The sequence below is a fragment of the Salvia hispanica genome, chromosome 4 (genome assembly GCF_023119035.1).
Source record: "Salvia hispanica cultivar TCC Black 2014 chromosome 4, UniMelb_Shisp_WGS_1.0, whole genome shotgun sequence".
Lineage (NCBI taxonomy): Eukaryota > Viridiplantae > Streptophyta > Magnoliopsida > Lamiales > Lamiaceae > Salvia > Salvia hispanica.
In genome coordinates this window covers 709,676-729,919 of record NC_062968.1, presented here as the reverse complement: position 1 = coordinate 729,919, position 20,244 = coordinate 709,676, and the positions used below count along the sequence as shown (strand labels likewise).

Genomic DNA, 20,244 nt, shown 5'->3' with positions numbered 1-20,244 from the left:
AAAACTATACTATATTGCATTAAATATGTAAAAATCCTAAAACTTGGAAAAAGAATACCTAAGAAAAGTTAGGATTCAGAATCTTGGAAAGTTGTACTAACTTTCCTTGTTTTGAGATTCTGATTACTTTCCCAGTTTGATTAAAAACAGAAACAAACACAGGAATTTAATATTTAAGGAATCAAATTATTTTACCAGACAGAATCCTGGCAACCAAACATCGTCTTAGTATCTAGACTTTGTCGTTTAAACTAGGTGTCAATAGATAACTCGAAATTGCAAATTGAGACATGTAATTAAATTTCACCTAAACTTTCAAATGTCATCAAATTTATTTCAGATATTGTTCATCTAAACTGCAAATTGAGATATGGAATTAAATTGTTCGAGTTTATATAAATATAAATGAATGAGCTATATATATATACTGCCAACACGAGGATCATATTTTTATGTTGAGTTACTTGTATATAAATATTCCATATAAACTATACATAAATTGTATATAAATATATTGGTTGGTGGTTCGATACGCTTTAAATACCTCTAAGACATGCAGTTGTATACTTGTATAGTTGTATTCTGCTGATCAACGTACAGCTTGTACCTATGATAAAAAAAACTTTCATTTTTCAAAAAGTTACAATTGTGAAAATTTTAAAGATGATGTTATACCAACATTTTAATAATCTAATTAAAATATTTCAATGTTTTTGAAAGACTAATTAATAAGTAATCTCTTACTCCCTCCGTCCCAGTTTTAAGAGTCATATTTTGTCATTTTTGTTTGTCCCTATTTAAGAGTCTCATTTAGAATTTACCATATTTAAAATAAAATTAAACCTCATTTTGATGAAATTTACACTCAAATAACATTATTTTTATAAAAATAAAACAAAACAAAATCCTAAACATATAAAAAGTTAAAAGGGTTCCACTTTCCACTACCTCACTTCATTATATACTCCAGCAACCACTACGTACCTTACTTCAATTATTACACACTCCAACAATTTTTTAAAACTCGTGCCCTAACTTAATTACACTTCCATATTCCATATGATAAAAAAAATAGTACTCCTCGCAATAGATTCAAACAACCGTCGAAAGATTTTTACAACGGTTAAAATGGAAGAATTAAGATTTTTCTTTTTCTTGGAATTTTAGTATTGAAATTCTGACTCTGGCCGTTCCTTAAAAATAGACACTTTAAAATCTTTCAATTTTAGGACATGGACCTCACAATCCACTAACTCTACTTTCACTACTTTTTGTCTTCTTCTCTCTGTTACTTTACTAATTCTTCTCATTTACTATATTAATTGCGCATTAAATCTGTGCCATTTTAAATGTTTTTAGTTTTTTAATATGGACGGAGTATAAATTTATAGGCTTCATATGGAGTATTTGATAGAAGACAATAAATTTTCTATATTTAAAATTTCCAAAATTGTTGTAAGGCATATTATTTTCTAACTTAAAATTGTTGGAAGGCATATTATTTTCTAATAAGCATATTATTTTCTAACTTATCCTTACACATAGGCTGATATATTATTTGTAACTCATCCAAGGTGTCATAACACTATGTACCCAAATAAGAGCATGTTCAATGAGTCACCACAAATGACTATATTCAATGATTTCACTACCTATGTATATGGCCATATTCAATGATTTCACCTCATATATGACTATATTCAATAATTGTAAAAATTGTAATGCGACAAACTACTCCGCCGAAGCACCGCTTTCCCCTCCTTTATATTCACCAACAACCCAATTCTTATTCATTAAGAAATTCAATATATCCTTAATTCCTAAGCCAAAATTATTTATTCCAAATAAATAAATTCATTGCTGTAGCCACCAAACATCCTTAACTATTAAGTCCACGTTGTATTTTTTCCACCTATAAATTGACTATTCCAATTAGGAATATTCATCGAACCAGACGTTTCTCCTCTAACCAATAAGATTCGTTTAGATAATATTTAAAAATGGCGAATTTTAGTACTTTTTATGAAGGGTGGCTGAGCCGTCAGGAGGACTACCTCCGACGGCTCGAGTCGCTACTGTCCCCAGTGGACGGTTTTGACCGGGAGCGGGAGTGCCGCGAGATGATCCCCCGGGTGATGGAGCACTACCGGGAGTTCTACCGGGAGAAGGCGGCCGCGGTGGAGGAGGACGTGTTCGTGTCGATGTCGCCGCCGTGGATGAGCTCGTTCGAGCGGTCGCTGCTGTGGATCACGGGTTTCCGGCCGTCGATCCTGTTCCCGATCATGGAGGCGGCGCTGGCGGAGGAGGAGCTGGCGGCGGGGCAGCGGCGGCGGATCGAGGAGGTGAAGGCGGAGTCGCGGCGGAGGGAGAGGGAGATCACGCAGGCGATGGCGCGGGTGCAGGAGACGATGGCGGAGCAGCCGGTGTATGGTTTGATTAAGCAATTCGGCGGCGGGGCGGCGGCGGCGGGGGAGAAGATGAGGGCGGCGGTGGAGGAGGTGAAGGCGGCGATGAGGGGGGTGGTGGGGGAGGCGGACGAGCTGCAGGGGTGGACGGTGGGGGAGGTGGTGGAGGCGCTGGGGCCGGTGCAGGGGGTGAGGTTTCTGGCGGCGGTGGGGCGGTTTCAGCTCCGGGCGCGGCGGTGGGGAGTGGAGAGAGACGGTTAAACTGGTTTGACTGAAAGAGGGAGAGAGGTTTGACTTTTTCCGTTGGAAATTCTGTTTTATGTTGGAATCTATTAACTAATTTTGTTTTCTGTTTTACCTTTAAGTAACGGTTTATAGTTAAAAGTTTATGAAATCGGAGGAAATTATAATATAAGGTAATGTTGAATTATGATTCGGGTTTGTTGAATTTTAGTATTATCAGGGGATATTGGCATCTAATATCACAAAACTTTTAAAAAGTTGGATTTTTCCCACGAACTTTAAAATTGGCAAATAATATCACGAACTTTATCCCGGGTTTGTTTTTTCCCACGAATGAAAAAATTCTTCAAATAAACGGATTTTTTTTCGTAAGTTCTCAACAACAATTTTGAGAGTTTCGAGTTTTTCAATCTTTGAAGATAGTTTTTCTTGAAGCACACCCTCCAAAATTGTTCTTCAATCTATTAAAATAACATGAATTTTTTCATTCGTGGGAAAAAAACAAACAAGAGGTAAAGTTCGTGATATTATTTGTCAATTTTAAAGTTCGTGGGAAAAACCTAACTTTTTGAAAGTTTCGTGATATTAGATGTCAATATCACTTTTAAGTATATGGATTTAGGGACATGTTAGGGTGCCACCACCTCTTAAAATAACACCATACCACCATTTCTAGCCAATTATTTGTATACGTGGACGAATAATAAGCTGTCACGTGGCAAAAAAAAAAGACCACCAAAAAAGACGGCCAGCAATATGCTGTACCTTATATAACAATTTTTTTTGTCCAGCAATATCCGACACACTATACATCAATCTATAGATTATTGTGTAGTGTTTGTAATATTGCTGTGTAGCATTTATAATATTGCTGTATAAGTGGTGTCACGGTGTCACTTTAAGAGGGGTTGTCATTTTAACACAAAACTATGGATTTATTCAGGTAAGAAATTCGTTTAAGAGCGAATACAATTAAAAAAAAGTTGAAAAAATTCAATTTTTTTTCGAATAAGATTAATTTAATAGTATGATACTGCATATTATTCGACTTAATTAATTGTCTCACCGTATCTTTCAATTCGGCCTAAAATTAGTAAGTTTAACTGAATCTTTCGATTTTGACAGGATGCTGAATCTCATCCGACGTAGTTTAGTGTCTAACTGAATCTTGGTTCGATCCAAATCTGATAAGGAAGCTTACCATCAATTATTAATTTTAAAGAGAGATACAAAAGAAATTTCATAATAACTTAAAAACTTATAAATTTTTTGTAGTATACTGAATCTCATTTGACGTAGTAATTATGTGTCTTATCGAATCTTTAATTTCGGCTAATCCTCATAAGAAAGTTTACCATCAAATATTAATTTAAATAGATAACAAATACTACTAGTAATCAAAGAATATTACGATAGCTTAATAGTTTCTATAATTTGAATGATTAAAAATAGCTATAACAATTTCTAGTTATGAATTGTGATTAATATCTTACACAAAGTAGTCTTCTTTTCAATTGGATCCACTAATGGCCCAACAACCCGACCCAATTAAATGAAATGCTCTGGGCCTAAAGAAAATGGGTAGCCCAGCCCTTGAATTGGGCGGATAACTCGGGCCGGGCCGGGTCGTGCACTCTGACTATTGGAAATTTGGTATTTTGTTAGAAAGATCTACTAACTTTTCATTTTTATGTTCTACTCATTCATTAGTATACCACATTTTTTTTTGTCACGAATCTTGTTCCAAGATGAAATTGTTAAAAAATTGATAGTTATCTTTCGTTGCTCAATATTAACTTATAGATGGGGTTTCCCATGCGCGTAAAGTGATCTCATTGTTTCCCTCAGGGAAGAGGAGGCGACGACAGCGGCAGCGATAGTAGAGAAGGGGAGGAGATGACTCGTGCATCGTAAGGTGGTATGCATGTAAGTGTTTGTCTAACTTTGTCCTAAGATTCTTTGAGCTGAATTGCCGCGAGATTAAATTTGTTACTGCATGATAAATACCTTGAAATTAACTTATATCATCCAGTTGAACAATATCCATAAGGCTTAATATTATCTAATCCATCAAACTGAACACAAGTCAGCTATTCTTAGTCAATAATTTGAGTTAGGAAACGAACAACGTATATACATAGATGAGAATCATGAGATGACTAGAGTTGGAATAGGTTGTTGCACCTTAATTAAGGTTAGTTCAACTTATAACACCCTCTCAGTTCATATTTCCACACACACACACATCACTATCATTCAATAAGTTGTCATATTTCATACGCCAAAGACATACTAATAAATTAAGAAGTCTACCTTTTAAGGTCATAATTTAAAACTATCAAAAGTCTAGTGGAGCATAATATTGTTCTTTTTTTAGGAGAATATTAATATTTTTCAAAGTCATCCATAGCTATTTTTATAAACATTGTCTAGATGACTTGATTATAAAACTATAAGTACATACGGAGTATTTCTTATTCATATCTTTTAGTTTATAAATTTTAACACATCAAGTCATTTTCTAAGCCACCTTAAATAAAATAGCTTTCTTTTAACTTCTAAACCAACTAATTGTTGAGAAATATAAATCCACTGATCCACTCTACGCAAACAATCCTAAGATTAGATACATATTATATATTATAAGAGGGTAGTGATAAAATGCAAATTTATATATCGTATAAACTCAAAACTCCTTAATATAGCTTCAACACTGTTTCAATACAATATCAACACAGTGTAAAATTTCAAGATTTTAATGTCAACACAACAGCAATCATTGACTACTGTTGAAATTCTATTGACATTTTCCTGTTGATGTTTTTTTTTATCTATTGACATTTTTCAATAGTCCAGATTATAGTTTTGAATTTGTACAATATTTAGAGTTTTCATTTGATCACATTCCTATTATAAGATATATAAATTGAAAAGATTTTTATCCATTGGAATTTTGTTACCTTAATAAGTGGAATGGATTTGACTACATCAAAATTCAAAATCTTGCTATCGGTATTTAATTACGTCTTGGTATGATATGTTTGCATTATAATAATGTAACATGTCATTATTTTGAAAGCGAAGGGTTTATGAATCTCTAGTGGATGTCTTTATAGAGAAAATTACTCCCTCCGTCCCGCTTTAGCAGTCCCATTGACTTTTCTGCTCTCATTTTGTAAAAATGATAAAAAATAGTTAAAGATATGAAATAGTAAATTAAGAGAGAGAATAATATAGAAAAGAGTCTTATCTACATTATTGTCTCTCTTACTTTACCATTTCTCCACTTTAACTATTTTTTATTATTTTCACAAAAATAGGACAGAAAAGTCAATGGGACTGCTAAAGCGGGACGGAGGAAGTATACTATAATAGCTAAATAAATAAAAGTAGGATAATTAGAAAAAAGTGTTGGAAACTTGGGCCTTCCACATAACTAATTTAATGTATAATTATTTTTCAATTGTCCAATTATAGTGATTTATTAAATATTAAATTTCGGGCTAAAGTATAGTTAATTTGTTATGAAATAAGTGTAAATATTATATGAGATTATCTATATTAAATTTGTTATGGAAATACATGTACATATAATATGAGATTTTTTATATTTAATTTATTTTGGAAATAAGTGTAGCTAATATATAAGATTTTTTTTTTGTTGAGAATTCGAATAGAAAATAAAGGATTTTATATTTTACATAAATAATAGCTAGGTTATGGTCCCAGAAGAACATATCCCAGTATTCTCTATACGTGAAGAACATATCTGACCGCAATAAAGCAATTCCGTCATTTAATTCGATATGGATAAAGGTATGCTTCATTATATATATTATTTCATCCGTATGTGAAAAATGTCTCATTTTTCTATTTTGGGATGTTCGCAATTTAAAGTCTCATTTACTTTCATCCATATTAGATAAGGGATCACACCATTCAACTATATTACACTCTCATTATATTATAAAATTAATATATAAAAGTGGAATCCACATCCTACTAATTAATTTATCCATTTTATTCATAAAATCAAACAATTTTTTAAAATTTGTGTCGATTTTAAATGGAATATAAATGCGCAGTTGACAGTTGTAAATAAACTATTATGCACGCATACTGATATGAATTTGGTTAATGAATTTGGAAATTGAGAATTCTGTTTACATGATTGCAATTTGGTTGTTTTGGTATTGCTTTTGGCTGTAAATTTGCTGATTTTGTGGAGCCAACTAACTTATTGGGAAATTAGAGGTCTAACATTCATATTTCTTTATATTTGTGATGATAATTTGTGATAATAAATACGTGATAATTATTCAGTTTTCATATAAATAGTATTATGCGCCAAAAGGTGGACTGTAATTGAGATGTCAGTGAATTGTTCACTATAAAGAAGTTATCACTTACAAATTCATGTCAAAAGACTTAATATTTTCTCATTTATGTTTTTCATATAACAAAATTTGTAACAACTAAAGAGAACTCAATATTTCATGGATAGTTTTAAAATAGTTAGTACTACTATCTATTTACATAAAGTCATTTCCATACCCCACCTCCAATATTATTAGCCTCCCAAAATAGACATTTCTTCCTCTAGCAGTCATATATATGATGATATATAAGTATATTTATTAGGGTTTTTGGTACGTAAATTTTTTTATATTGATCAAATTATTATTCATATGAAAAACATACTCACTATTAATTAACTTATATGTTTTGAGTTTAATGCTCACGTGGCCGCCTTAAAACTTCATTATTTTGAAAATATAACCATTATATTATTATTTAATTTTGACGAAATTCTGATTTTGCACATAAACATCAAAATCCATCTTAGTTTGCTAGTAAACTCTTTATGTGAAAGTGATTCACATATTTTTATTTATATGTACTAATTTCCTATTCTACTATAAATCCAAAATGCTAAACCTAAATTTGTAAATATATCATTTTTCATGCATTTAATGCCACCTTTATGTAGAATCACGTGAATTTTAATATTGGTGTTTGAAATTAGAATTATAAGATGAACAAAATAAAATTTGATCAAAACCAAATAATTCAGAGGCTATTATTAATACATTTAAAGTTGATATACAAAATCAAAATTTTCTAAAAACTTAGAATATTATATATCAGTTACCCTATTATTGTACCAACAACTTTTGCGAAAATAATTCTTCTTTGGTGAAAGTGGTTGAAAAGTACTTCTAATTATACTAATAGACCATTTCAAGAAATTTTCTTTTCATATCTAAATAAAACAATAAAATATGACGCTTGATTTAATAAAGATTTTCCTAATGTTGATTTTTTTATAGTAACAATTTAACACACACAATGTATGTTGACTTTATTATTATCCCTCCATCCCCGATTATGAGTCAAACTTTGACCGGACACGGGTTTTAAGAAATATAAAGAAAAGTTGGTTGAAAAAGTTTGTGGATTATGGGACCCATTTTTTTATATTGATTTTATAATAAAATGTGAGTGATAAAAATGAAGTGTGACTCTTAACTGGGAACGGATCGACATGGAAAAGTGTGACTCTTCATCGAGGACGGAGGGAGTATATGTGAAAATTGATTAAATAATTTAAATCAAAGTACAAAACCATTTCAATTTTATTTAGCGCACACAATTTAGCAGTGAAAATTCATTAGAAAAATGAGAGCTCTGAAATTAACGGCCTTCAAATTTCCCGGCGAAATTCCGGCGGCGCTCGAAGCCTTCGCCTCCGCATACCACCGCCTCTTCACCGTCGTCCGATCGGATTCCGCCGCGTCGATCGCCTCCTTCGCAATGTACTCCGCCGGCACATTTCTCGCAATCACTCTGCCTGCATGGATGTTTCTCTACTACCGGAAAATCAGTAAACCCTGCCTTCGCGCCGCCGATTTGGAGGCTACTGCTAATTTATCCTCACTGGATGACGGTAAACTGTTCGCTGTTGTTTCCGATTTCATCTTTGATGGAAGACGAAAATCGCATGCAAATTGCTTTTTTGTGGAGAAATTGGAGTCGTTGATTGTGTTTATGGTGATCAATGATTAGTGATCAAATCAACCGTTAATTGCATTTTATGTTAAGCCAGAGGAATTCGTGAATGATTTAGCTCACAATTTTGGGGGATTTGCTGCGTAACGATACAGCGTCTGATATTGCTTCAATTTTCCTTTTTTTTTTTGTGGTTATAACTGTTCGATTGATCATTGATGTGATGTTGATTTGATTAATGATTTTTTTTTCATGTAGATTGAGTTTTGAGTGTGATTGGGATGATTTTTTTATCAATGAGTAGTAATACGCTTGGAACAATTCATGATTAGTTCCATGTAGCTCACTAGTTAATATCGAAGCCTGTGATTATGTGTGAGGATCCGACGAAGCGAAACTCAGTTGCTAAGACGTTCCTCCTCTAACCAATTAGGTGTGAGGAACTTATTGCAAGGGAAATTCCCTTTATCACTGATAAGCTTTGTTAAAAATCTTTAATCTAAAATGCACAAGTTTGCTCTAGTTTTGTGTTTCTTTATTTATGTATGGGATGCTTTGGTCAACCTCTGTATCTTAGGTGGTTCCTGTTGCAAAATCTTTGTGTTTATGCATTTTTTCGCGGTGTGGTATTCTATACATACATCAATCGGTTATGTAGCCGGATTTGAGGCAACGTATGAAGGTGTTTAAGCATGTAAAGAGTCGTTACTTTTATCTCTATGCAGGTCCCCTGCTGTACATTACAGGTGGTTGTTGTTTTACCTTAGCTCGCAAGTAGATAGACTTGTGTTTAGTATTTTACCACTTGCTGAAGCATTAGTGTCTCTCTCACGAGGTGTTGATCCCTGTATATTTCCTATCTCAGCACACTCTGGAGGAATTAGGAGAGGCAAAGCCCCTGCTTCTGATGTTCTGTACGAGGACGCATTCACAATTGATGATGCTGGTTATGCTGAGGAGCTTCAGTTCCAAGAAACACTGATAGCCTCGGAGCTTCAGTTCGCAGAAGCACTGAGAGCCTCGGAGCTTCAGTTCGAAGAAACACTGATAGCCTCACTTTTTGCTTCGCAGTTGGACTATCCATCTTCATCAAGGCAAGAGGCAGAACCTATGTTTAATACAGAAATAACAAAGGTTGAGAGAGCTGAGGGTTCGGGCGGCCAAATCTATTGTGGGATATGCTTGGAAGACAAAGCGAGCTGGCTGATGTTCGCGAACGACACGTGTCAACACTCGTTCTGCTACGAATGCACAGCCAGCCACATTGAAGCAAAGATCCAAGAAAAAGTGCCAGAGATAGCTTGCCCTGAACCAGGCTGCAACGCTGAGCTTGACTCTTTTGCTTGTAGGCAAATGATCTCCGATGAGGCCCTTGTTAAGTGGGACGAGGTGCTCTGCATGTCACTCATCCCCGAGTCTGAGACGCTGTACTGCCCTTTCCAGGACTGCTCAGCTCTGCTCTTGAATGATTTAGGGGGTGTGATTGAGAAAATAAGATGCATCGAGTGCAAGAGGTGGTTCTGTGGGCAGTGTCGGGTCCCCTGGCACACGGATTTCACGTGCAAGGAGTTCAAGAAGCTGTACGGGAAGAAGGGAGGGAAGATGGATAAGATAGTGAAGGAGCTCGCGAAGAAGAAGAGATGGCAGAAGTGCCCCAAGTGCAAGATGTACGTGGAGAAGAGCGAGGGATGTATGCACATCACATGCAGATGCGGATACGAGTTCTGCTACCGATGTGGAGCTCGCTGGTCGGATTCTCACCCCCCCTGCCGCCGCTGGAAATTTTAGGTGAAAATCGGATGGCTTCTTCTCCTTATATATAGGGTTTATTATTGGTTTTCATTATCGTAGGTGCTTCTATGGATAAAGATTTATGTTAGATGTTTAAAATTTAGAAAAATGTTTGCAGAAATTAGGGAGATTCAATTGAATTTATCAACAATTAGGGAGATTTTTTAATATCAGCAACAATCATTGATGGTGAATTTCCTCTTTTGTAACACCCTTTACTCGATTATCGAATAATCGAATACGTGGTGTCATTTCGGACCCGTTTCTTGTATAGTTTTTTCTACACTTTGATCTCTATACCCTTTCATCAATCATGGCTTAAATTTTTGGCTAATTACTAGTTGAGTTAACATATTTATAATATAATACTACTAACGTAAAAAGATTCTTACTTTCATAAAATTTTATTTGTATGTTATATTTTTATTTTATATTTAAAATAGTGGGAATAAATCAGATCCCCACTTATGCAAAAGCGGGGTATAAGAAATATTCATTTTTTAAATATTCATTTGAATGAAACTATTGCAATTCGTATAACGAGAAATGTGTATCAAAACGAGGCGATACCGGAATAGTGATTGTTTCAGAGCCTCATTTAGTCCTTTTAACGCATCCCTAAGTATGACGATAACTCGATCTTAGGCAACTCTATAGTTGTCAATACGTTAATTTCATTCTTTTTGGTAGTTGTTTATATCATGAACTGTTTCGTATTGTTGCTAAACTTACTGGGTTTCTCGTCATCTTTTTAGCTTCAACATTTCGTAACGCCATAACAAACAAAACTAAATTATGATAGAAAGGTCCTCTACCTCCCCAATGATGATCTTATTCCATAATCCATGGATAAGGTATAAACTTTTCAAAAGAAAGTAATATCCATTTATCACCATCTCACTTTCCTCATGTTATCACCAAAGAACCTCCCCTTTTTGTCACCATCATTCACCAATCTCCACCTATATATCTCTTTCCCTTCTCCCACAACACTCCAAATCCTCTCCCATGGCTTCCAAACACCACCTTCTTCTTATTTTTCTCATGATCTCAACCTACACATCTTCCCAAACAAACCCTAATCACAACCAAACCTATTTCTTCACTCTCATGAGCAACTACACCAAAGGCAAATCCCTCTCCAATTGGGACTACTCCACCAAAGGAAGCAACTTCTGCAGCTACTCCGGCATCACCTGCGACTCCTCCGGCCAAAACATAGTCGGAATCGACATCTCCGGCTGGTCATTATCCGACGAATTCCCCTCCCAACTATGCTCCTACCTCCCCAAACTCCGCCTCCTCCGCCTCGGCCACAACAGCTTCAACCTCTCCCTCTCCCCCATCGCGAATTGCACGTCCCTCGAGGAGCTCAACGTGACCTCTCTCTTCCTCACCGGAATCCTCCCCGACTTCACGCCGTTGAGCTCTCTCAAGGTTCTTGATCTCTCCTACAACCTCTTCTCCGGCGACTTCCCTCTCTCAGTCACAAACCTCACCAATCTCGAAACCCTAAATTTCAACGAAAACCCTAATTTCAATTCATGGCAGCTTCCCCAAACCCTAACCAAGCTCACGAGCCTCAAATCATTGATTCTTTCCACGTGTATGTTGGAGGGAGAGATCCCAACCCTAGTCGGGAACCTCACTTCGCTCGTTGATCTCGAGCTAAGTGGGAACTATCTATCCGGCCGAGTTCCCAGAGAACTCGGCCGGCTAGAGAATCTGGCGCACCTCGAGCTCTACTACAACGAGCTCGAGGGCCAGATCCCTCACGAGCTCGGAAACTTGACCAATCTAGTTGACCTAGACATGTCTGTCAACAAGCTGACCGGCGAGATCCCGGCCTCCCTCTGCCGCCTCCCGAAGCTGAGGGTGTTTCAGCTCTACACCAACGCCCTCACCGGAGAAATCCCGCCCGAGATCGCAAACTCCACGACGCTAAACACGCTGTCGCTCTACGAAAACCTCCTCACGGGTGAAGTCCCGGGCGGCCTCGGGAGATCCTCGGTGATCGTGGCGATGGACCTCGCCGAGAATCGGCTCTCCGGCAGGCTACCGGAGGGCCTCTGCAGCGGCGGTAGGCTCCACTACCTCCTCATGCTGCAGAACAATTTCTCCGGGGAGATTCCGAGGAGCTACGGTGAGTGTAAGTCGATTGTGAGGTTTCGAGTTAGTGATAACAATCTTGAAGGTGAGATACCAAAGGGGGTTTTCTCATTGCCTCTTGCATCCATCATTGATTTAGGGTTTAATAATTTCATTGGATCAATTTCACCAACTATTGGAAATGCTAGAAATTTGTCACAGCTTTTCTTGGAAGGGAATAGGTTGAATGGCTCAATCCCTAGAGAGATCTCTCTTGCTACAAATCTTGTCAAGATTGATCTCAGCAACAACCTTCTCTCTGGTGAAATTCCTCATGAAATTGGGGGATTGAGAAGCCTCAACATCTTGATGCTGCAGAACAACAAGCTGAATTCTTCGATACCGGAATCGTTATCCTCTTTGAAGTCATTGAATGCTCTTGATCTCTCCAACAATTTCTTGACTGGTGAAATTCCGGAAAGCTTGAGCAAATTGCTTCCAACATCTTTGAATTTCTCAAATAATTTACTCTCTGGTGAGATTCCAACCCCCTTCACAAAGGGAGGTATGTTGGAGAGCTTTCTTGGAAACCCTAATCTTTGCCTACCTTCAAACTTCCATCCATCATCACCACTATCTCAAAATCTCTCAATTTGCTCGGAAAAACCCTATTTCAAGAAAAGGGCAGCATGTATTTGGACATTAACATCCATTTTGCTAGCAATATTGATAATTGGGATTGCATTTCTTGCCAAAAAATGGTACACCAAAGAGAAGAAGGTTGTGGAGACCTACGACACAATGTCGAATTCGTTCTTCTCGTACGACATGAAGAGCTTCCACCGGCTGAGCTTCGACCAGCGCGAGATCATGGACGCGATGGTCGAGAAAAACATAGTCGGGTACGGGGGGTCGGGCACGGTGTACAAGATCGAGCTCAGCAGTGGGGAAGTGGTCGCGGCGAAGAAGCTCTGGGGCCGGAAACCCACGGCCTCGGAGGAGCAGCTGGTGATGGAGAAGGAGCTCGTGACGGAGGTGGAGACGCTCGGAAGCATCAGGCACAAGAACATAATGAAGCTCTATAGCTATTTGTCGAGCCTTGATTGTAGTTTGTTGGTGTATGAATACATGCCAAATGGCAATCTTTGGGAGGCGTTGCATCGGGGGAAAGTGGTGTTGGATTGGCCAATCCGACACCAGATCGCGGTGGGGGTAGCCCAGGGACTGGCCTACCTCCACCACCATCTGATGCCTCCGATCGTGCATAGAGACATCAAGTCGACTAATATACTCTTGGATATTAACTACGAGGCTAAGCTCGCGGATTTTGGGATTGCTAAGATCCTTCAGGCAAGGGGTTCCCATGATTCGACCACAAATGTTATTGCAGGGACTTATGGCTACTTAGCGCCAGGTACGTGGTCCGTGTATATACGAAAACTATGAGAACTCTGCACTGAACTGAATATTTGTCTGTACTGAACCTATAGTTTTTATAGGTTCAGTTTCGAATGCAATACTAGGTTCAGTACAGAGTTCTCACAATATTTTTTTCATTAGAACCACATATATATACAGTAATACACTATAGTTGAGCTACATGGCTGGATAGGGGTAATTTAGTAACTTTACTCACATAAACAATTTTATGATAAATTCAATTTTTTTTCCAACTTTGTTACTCCTCCTTGTTTTAATATTAATACAACAAAAATAAGATTATTTTAAAAGAAATTTTGATGTGTGAATTGTCTTCTTAGGTTCACGAACGTGAAATATCTGGCTCTGCCACTATTATTGTTTCCTAATTTCTTTACACGTGGTGTGATAGAATATGCGTACTCATCAAGGGCGACTACGAAATGCGACGTGTACAGCTTTGGAGTAGTGCTGCTGGAGCTAGTCACGGGGAAGAAGCCGGTGGAGGCGACGTTTGGAGAGGGCAAGAACATCGTGTCGTGGGCGAGGGCGAAGGCGGAGGAGACGACCGAGGACGGGAGTAGGGAGGTCTTGGACAAGCGAGTGTCGGGATTGTACGAGGACGACATGGTCAAAGTGTTGACCATCGCCCTTCGTTGCACGGGTGGAGCTCCGGCCCTCCGGCCCTCCATGAATGAGGTGGCGCAGCACCTCATAGAGGCGGACCCTTGCAAATTCAACTGCTGCAAATTTTCCAAAGAAGTTAAAGGATTAATGGATGACCCTACTAAACCAAATGAAAACAATTTTTAATTTTTCTAGTTACAAAATTAAAGTTATAGTAATGTCTCAATAGTCACCCCACATATGCACCCATTTCAATTCCTATCTTGTTTGCATATTCATTAGAATTTGGAATCTTGGTTTATGTATATCCATGGACTGCTTTATTGACACAAAAAGGTAATTATTCTCTATGTTATATACTTCAATTATTGAGGTGTTGTGATTCGGTGGGAGTCAATTTCATAGAGAAAAAGGAAATAATGGTTAGAAAAAAATTAATGATTAATATTTATCTTTATTGCTAGAAAGTATGCAACAATATTAAGAAAATCACATGTTGATTTGTGAAAAGTTGACCAAAAAATCAGAACAATTTAAAGTTCATACATTTATCGATAGAATTCTAATACATTTGCCAAACCATAATTGGTTAAAAGCCCATTAGGAACAATTACAACATTACATAAAAGAAAAGACTTACTCTTAATGAACATTTAATCAATCATACACCTTAATTATCTCATGATTCTTCCCAATAAAAGCAACAATAATTACCCCAAACCCTAACACTAAAAACTCTTATTTCATCCCACAATTTTTCATACCCTTTTTTACCCTCAATTAAGCTTTGAACGGCTTGTAGGTCTTCACATGCTCGGCTAGCCCTTGGATCGAGCCCGCGGCCGCCACTAGCGACACGACGAGGCAGCTCCAGCTGAGGATCTTGAGCCACATCCAATTGAACGAGTATTTGGGGATTTTTTGCTGCGCAATGTGCATCTCGATGGGGAAGTACACCGTGAGTGGGTAGAACGAGGCGGCCCCGATGAGGCCCAAAATGTCGTTGAAGAACGGGAAGATCATCGCCAGCACGGCCGTCACCACCACGTAGCTCGTCCGCCACACCAGCCGGAACGTGTTGAAGCCGTGGGAGCCCATGAAAGGCATGTACTCAGCGTTTATGAACTTGCTCTCGGGCCATCTCTTCTGGCACGACTTCTCCACAAAGGCGAATATCGGCTGCGCGAACACCTGCACGGGTTTTTAATTTAATTTTTATTTTATTTTATTTTATGAGACAACGTGAATTGGGGACATTTTCTCGAATACGCTAAAAGTTCTCAATTCCATGTTACATTACCTATGTAGCATGGAATAGTACTAGTAAAAAAATATAATCAATATCTAATTTGGATTAACAAAAATAATATGACTAAAAGTTGTAAATTAAATATAAAAAAAGCATGTAATAAATTAATTACCTGGTATGCCCCAATGAGGTGAACTGCAATGCAAATATTGGCAAAATCAATTAGCCAAAATGGTTCATAAAATCCAAATCCAGTGAGGAAATTCCCAGGAGCATCATTGCCAAAAGCAGCATAACCCACACAGCCACATAGCATGTAGAATAATGTTGTGGTTGTCACTCCTATAAATGAAGCCTTCTTCATTACTTTGTTCTCTGATGGCTTTGACTTCAATGTGTCCTATTCATTTTTCACGTGGTACAACATTAATTCGAGCCAAAATGAGAATAATTAAATATATAATTCATTAAATTAACTACGTACTACTAGAGAAAAATTTAATATATAATTCATTATAAGCAATTTAATTGGTTGTTTTTTTCTAGCTAGTTAAACATGTCAAATCTGAAATAATATTCGATTCGTAGTACTAGTGACATGATTACATGACATGGCCCCTTCTTGAGTTATTTCAATTATTTATAGTTCGATTGGACAAGGCACGTATAAAAAGATCTAAAATTATTTTGTAAAATAAATTATAAGGAAACAGGTAAACATTTTCAAAATATTTATTAAGTAAATAGATAAATATGCAAAGTAAAACGTAATAGTATGGCAAATCTAGGAGAATATAAAAGTAAAATATTTGAATTTTTTTAATTAATAAAAATATGATTTTTGAATTAATATTTCTCCGCCCCCAAAAAAAGGTGTGACCCAATGTAAGAAATGGATACCACAAACGGAAATAATAATTACTGTAAATACATATGAAATTTATTATAAAAAGGGTTATATGATTGATTTCATCCATGATGGAGATCTTTCATATGAGAAATAAGGAAATGTGGTCCGTTTTAATAACAGTGACATCCACCATGAGACTAATGAGATATTATTATAACTATTTTGAAGTAGCAAATATAATCTACACAAGGAAAAAAAATACTATAAACGTCTATGATAAAAATTATCCTATTTACTAGTAGTATTTTATAATGTCTATAATTAAATATTGTCTCATTCTATTTTGGTAGGTGTGACCACATTACACTCATTGATTTTCACTTCGTATACCACTAAAAATTAGTATTGCTATAAAAGTAAATCTCACATTCCAAACACGTATTCGACTCATATTACACTCAACCAATTTATTAAAGCATTATGTCACAAATAAATAAGACTTTTAATAAATCAGTTATACCATTTCGAGGCATTTACTTTAAATGATAAGATAGACCCATGTCCCATATCAACGTAAAATAGTGAATTACTTGGATAACTTTTATCAATTGATCCTATCAGTCAATGTAAACGCTTAACAAGGATAAATAAATCACTTCACAAACAAATATGGATACTATTTCTAAAATTTTACATATGGATACTATTTCTAAAATTTTACAAGGATGGCTACTATTATTTTATTCTACTATTTCAAATATTCTATCTTTCCTAATTCTCTTAAACAAAATATTTGAAGAGGAAAGGTGACTGATCATGGCCTTCATATATATGTAGACCGATGGAATATAATATACATGTGTGACACATTAAATTGGGAGATAAAAATCTGATCATTGTATATTTTGTAGATGGATGATATCATGTTAAGGAATCACATGAATCACAAAATCAGGCACATTAGTTGGACATATATATGGGGGCTCAATGTTTTTGTCATTTTATGATTCAAGATATGTAACCACTTACCTATTGTCGGTTGTTATCAATTTGGCACATTAGTTAGCATTTTCTTTACTATTCTCTTTTTTATTTATAGCGGCAGATTCAAAATATAATTTCTTTCACATGTTACCAAAAATTCACAACCACCAACCTTTTATAGGTGAATTTACCCTATTTTTGGCTACAATGCACTACCACGAAACCTCTACATAATAAATTAAGGCTAATTTACATAAATTTAAAACAAAAAAATATTTTTAAGTCAAATAATAAAGATATAATTGACTTGCCTGGATTTCGATGAGCACAGTGGAGTAGGCATAAGCAAAGGCTATATTTCCAATGGATTGAAATGTTCTCCACACCTTATCTGATCCCGATAGGTCCACCCCGACCGTCGTCCCTGTCAGCGTCGTCCTCACCTTGTCTCCACCACCTAAAGTCCGAAAAGTCTCATGTAAAATCGCGCAAATCAGTATAATATTGCTGGACTATCCATATACAAAATGTCGTATTTTTTTGAATTGAACAAATATTAAGAAATGAATAAATTATACACCCTAGCTAAATCGTCCGTGCCCTCGTATAAATTACCTACAACTTTGGCTATAGAGAGGCCGAGGCCGATGGAAGAGTATGCAAAGGACATAACGGCGGCCACAATAGAGAGCCACGATAGCTCGTGAAAATCCGGTATTTGGCACAAAACTATCTGAATTGCCGCAAATATTATCATGAACGGGTAGGTCGGTTCAGAGCAGTGCGCGTCATGTCCGTGTTTGTGATAACAGTTTGACTTCTTTATGGCCCTATAAATTCAAAATAAGCAAATTCAAACACTAAAAAAGTTACTACTACAATTTTGCGTGAGACCAATGGCGGAGCCAGATATTTAACAACTTTCTCAACGTAGTTTCTTTTCAAGTCAAAGCAAAAAATTAAACTCAATTTACACAAATTTAACAAATCTCCAAAAAGTATATTTGAATGCAAACTTATATTTATTGGCATTTAACTATTTGTATTGGTACTTACTCCATACTAATAGAGGCAGTTATTGTGTATCCAATGGTGATTCCAACAAGATTGCCGTATTGCGCCAGTCCACACAGCTTAACTTTTACACCACCTAATTAAAAAAAAATCACACAAGAAAAAATGAATTAATTAGGGGGAAAATAAAAGTAATTCCTCACATAAAACACTGCAAAAAAATGATTAAATAATGCAATTATAGTGAATTTTCAAGAAAAAAAAATAGATGATTGCTAGATTTTCGAAATCAATGTACAACAAGATTAACTGGAAAAGTGGAAAATATAATTAATGAAAGGATGTGAGGATATGACATGATAATAAATGTTATTTGTCTTTTCCATTTTTGAGCAGCAATAATTATTAGTTAGGTACTGCAGATTTACCTTTTTTCCCACACTTTAAAAAAAAAAAAAAAGTCAAACACATTAAAATCATATATGCACTCCAAATTAAATCGGCAAGTAAATTTACTCACTTAAACTAAGTAGTCAACATTAAAATCATACAACCACTTTAAATTGAAAAGAAAAACTAATTTTACTAGTAAATTGTTACATCCATTTTATAAGAAAAATAGAACGGTATATGTATGTCACTTTTAATTAAAAATGTATGCGCGATAAAGAGTTCGTCATACAGAGCAAAAGTTCAAGACAACAAAGGAAAAAAACTAACGGAACTCGAAAAAAATTCTCGATTTACCTAAATGGGCGCGCACGACGTCCATGTAGGTATAGTTGCGGGTCCCTTGGACGGGGCCCGGGTAGCGATAGGAGTCGGCGAGGAGGGTGGAGGTGTAGTAGGTGATGAAGGAGAAGGCCATGAGCACGGCGGGGCCCACGACCCATCCGAGCTGCGCGATGGCCCACGCGAGCGAGAGCACCCCAGACCCGATGACGGCCGTTATGATGTGCGAGCTGGCCGTTAGCAATGTGCCCGTTCGCTTGATGCGGCCGTCGTCGTCGAAGCTCTTGGTGACCTCGGCGGATTCGGTGTACATAGGATCAACTGAGGAGAACTCCTTCCCCATTAGTGTGTGTTTGTGTGTGAAAAGTTCTTGATTTTGTGTGTGTGTGTGTGTTTTGGGAGAGGTTGAGTTTGTGATTTGGTATAAGAGTAGAGGGGGAGTGTGGAGTGGTATTTATAGAGTGGGAGGGGTTGAAAATGAGAGGCTAATAAAGTATGTACATAAATACAAATTATAGTATTAATTTTTGGTTTTTTTTCTTTGACTTTGAGTGAAGTTTGGATACTAGACCTCTCTTTACAAAATATGTGTACACACACACAAAAGTTACATAGTATATTAATTTGATTTTCTCTTTTTGACTTTAGAATATGACACCAGAGAAATTTGATTGTTGAATCTATCTGTACGAACATAGAAAGTCTTCACAATTTAGAAGCCGAAATGATAAACAATGAAATGAATGTGAATTACAAAAGCGAGTTAACTACTTCACAGTTTATATGTTAATGAAGAAAATTAAACGAGAATAATGTAAAAAATAATGTAGAGA

At 36.4% G+C, this 20,244-nt stretch overlaps 4 protein-coding genes across 5 annotated transcripts; 3 read left to right on the top strand and 1 right to left on the bottom strand.

The window, feature by feature from the left end:
- Positions 1–1,829: 1,829 nt before the first annotated feature.
- Positions 1,830–2,838, top strand: LOC125224507 (protein RESPONSE TO ABA AND SALT 1-like). The gene has a single exon (XM_048127916.1). The coding sequence runs from the start codon at positions 2,001–2,003 to the stop codon at positions 2,664–2,666; it is 666 nt and encodes a 221-aa protein (XP_047983873.1). The 5' UTR covers positions 1,830–2,000; the 3' UTR covers positions 2,667–2,838.
- Positions 2,839–4,506: 1,668 nt separating this feature from the next.
- LOC125219992 (E3 ubiquitin-protein ligase RSL1-like) lies at positions 4,507–10,785 on the top strand. 2 transcript variants are annotated; one of them, XM_048122092.1, is made up of 3 exons: positions 4,507–4,574; positions 6,361–6,464; positions 9,523–10,785. In XM_048122092.1, exons 2-3 carry the CDS (start codon positions 6,455–6,457, stop codon positions 10,443–10,445), a joined length of 933 nt encoding a protein of 310 aa, XP_047978049.1. In that variant the 5' UTR covers positions 4,507–4,574; positions 6,361–6,454; the 3' UTR covers positions 10,446–10,785. The 2 variants fall into 2 exon arrangements, with proteins under 2 accessions (XP_047978049.1, XP_047978048.1); XM_048122091.1 differs by lacking the exons at positions 4,507–4,574; positions 6,361–6,464 and adding an exon at positions 8,314–8,595.
- A 677-nt stretch (positions 10,786–11,462) lies between these two features.
- LOC125221748 (receptor protein-tyrosine kinase CEPR1-like) lies at positions 11,463–14,964 on the top strand. The gene is made up of 2 exons (XM_048123974.1): positions 11,463–13,950; positions 14,368–14,964. The coding sequence occupies exons 1-2, from the start codon at positions 11,493–11,495 to the stop codon at positions 14,766–14,768; spliced, it is 2,859 nt and encodes a 952-aa protein (XP_047979931.1). The 5' UTR covers positions 11,463–11,492; the 3' UTR covers positions 14,769–14,964.
- A 141-nt stretch (positions 14,965–15,105) lies between these two features.
- On the bottom strand, positions 15,106–19,845 carry LOC125221749 (amino acid permease 6-like). The gene is made up of 6 exons (XM_048123975.1): positions 19,427–19,845; positions 18,722–18,815; positions 18,281–18,495; positions 17,977–18,122; positions 16,004–16,231; positions 15,106–15,773 (listed from the first exon to the last, which is right to left on the bottom strand). Exons 1-6 carry the CDS (start codon positions 19,752–19,754, stop codon positions 15,363–15,365), a joined length of 1,422 nt encoding a protein of 473 aa, XP_047979932.1. The 5' UTR covers positions 19,755–19,845; the 3' UTR covers positions 15,106–15,362.
- Between the last annotated feature and the right edge of the window lie 399 nt (positions 19,846–20,244).

Bases quoted from the DNA above. Each gene is read 5' to 3' on its own strand.
- LOC125224507 (XM_048127916.1), top strand. From the start codon at position 2,001: ATGGCGAATTTTAGTACTTTTTATGAAGGGTGGCTGAGCCGTCAGGAG.
- LOC125221748 (XM_048123974.1), top strand. From the start codon at position 11,493: ATGATCTCAACCTACACATCTTCCCAAACAAACCCTAATCACAACCAA. The intron at 13,951-14,367 runs GTACGTGGTCCG...GTGGTGTGATAG, and splicing joins TTATGGCTACTTAGCGCCAG to AATATGCGTACTCATCAAGG.
- LOC125219992 (XM_048122091.1), top strand. From the start codon at position 8,328: ATGAGAGCTCTGAAATTAACGGCCTTCAAATTTCCCGGCGAAATTCCG. The intron at 8,596-9,522 runs GTAAACTGTTCG...TTCCTATCTCAG, and splicing joins TTTATCCTCACTGGATGACG to CACACTCTGGAGGAATTAGG.
- LOC125221749 (XM_048123975.1), bottom strand. From the start codon at position 19,754: ATGGGGAAGGAGTTCTCCTCAGTTGATCCTATGTACACCGAATCCGCC. The intron at 18,123-18,280 runs GTAATTTATACG...TTCGGACTTTAG, and splicing joins CTCTATAGCCAAAGTTGTAG to GTGGTGGAGACAAGGTGAGG. The intron at 15,774-16,003 runs GTAATTAATTTA...AAACCCGTGCAG, and splicing joins ACCTCATTGGGGCATACCAG to GTGTTCGCGCAGCCGATATT.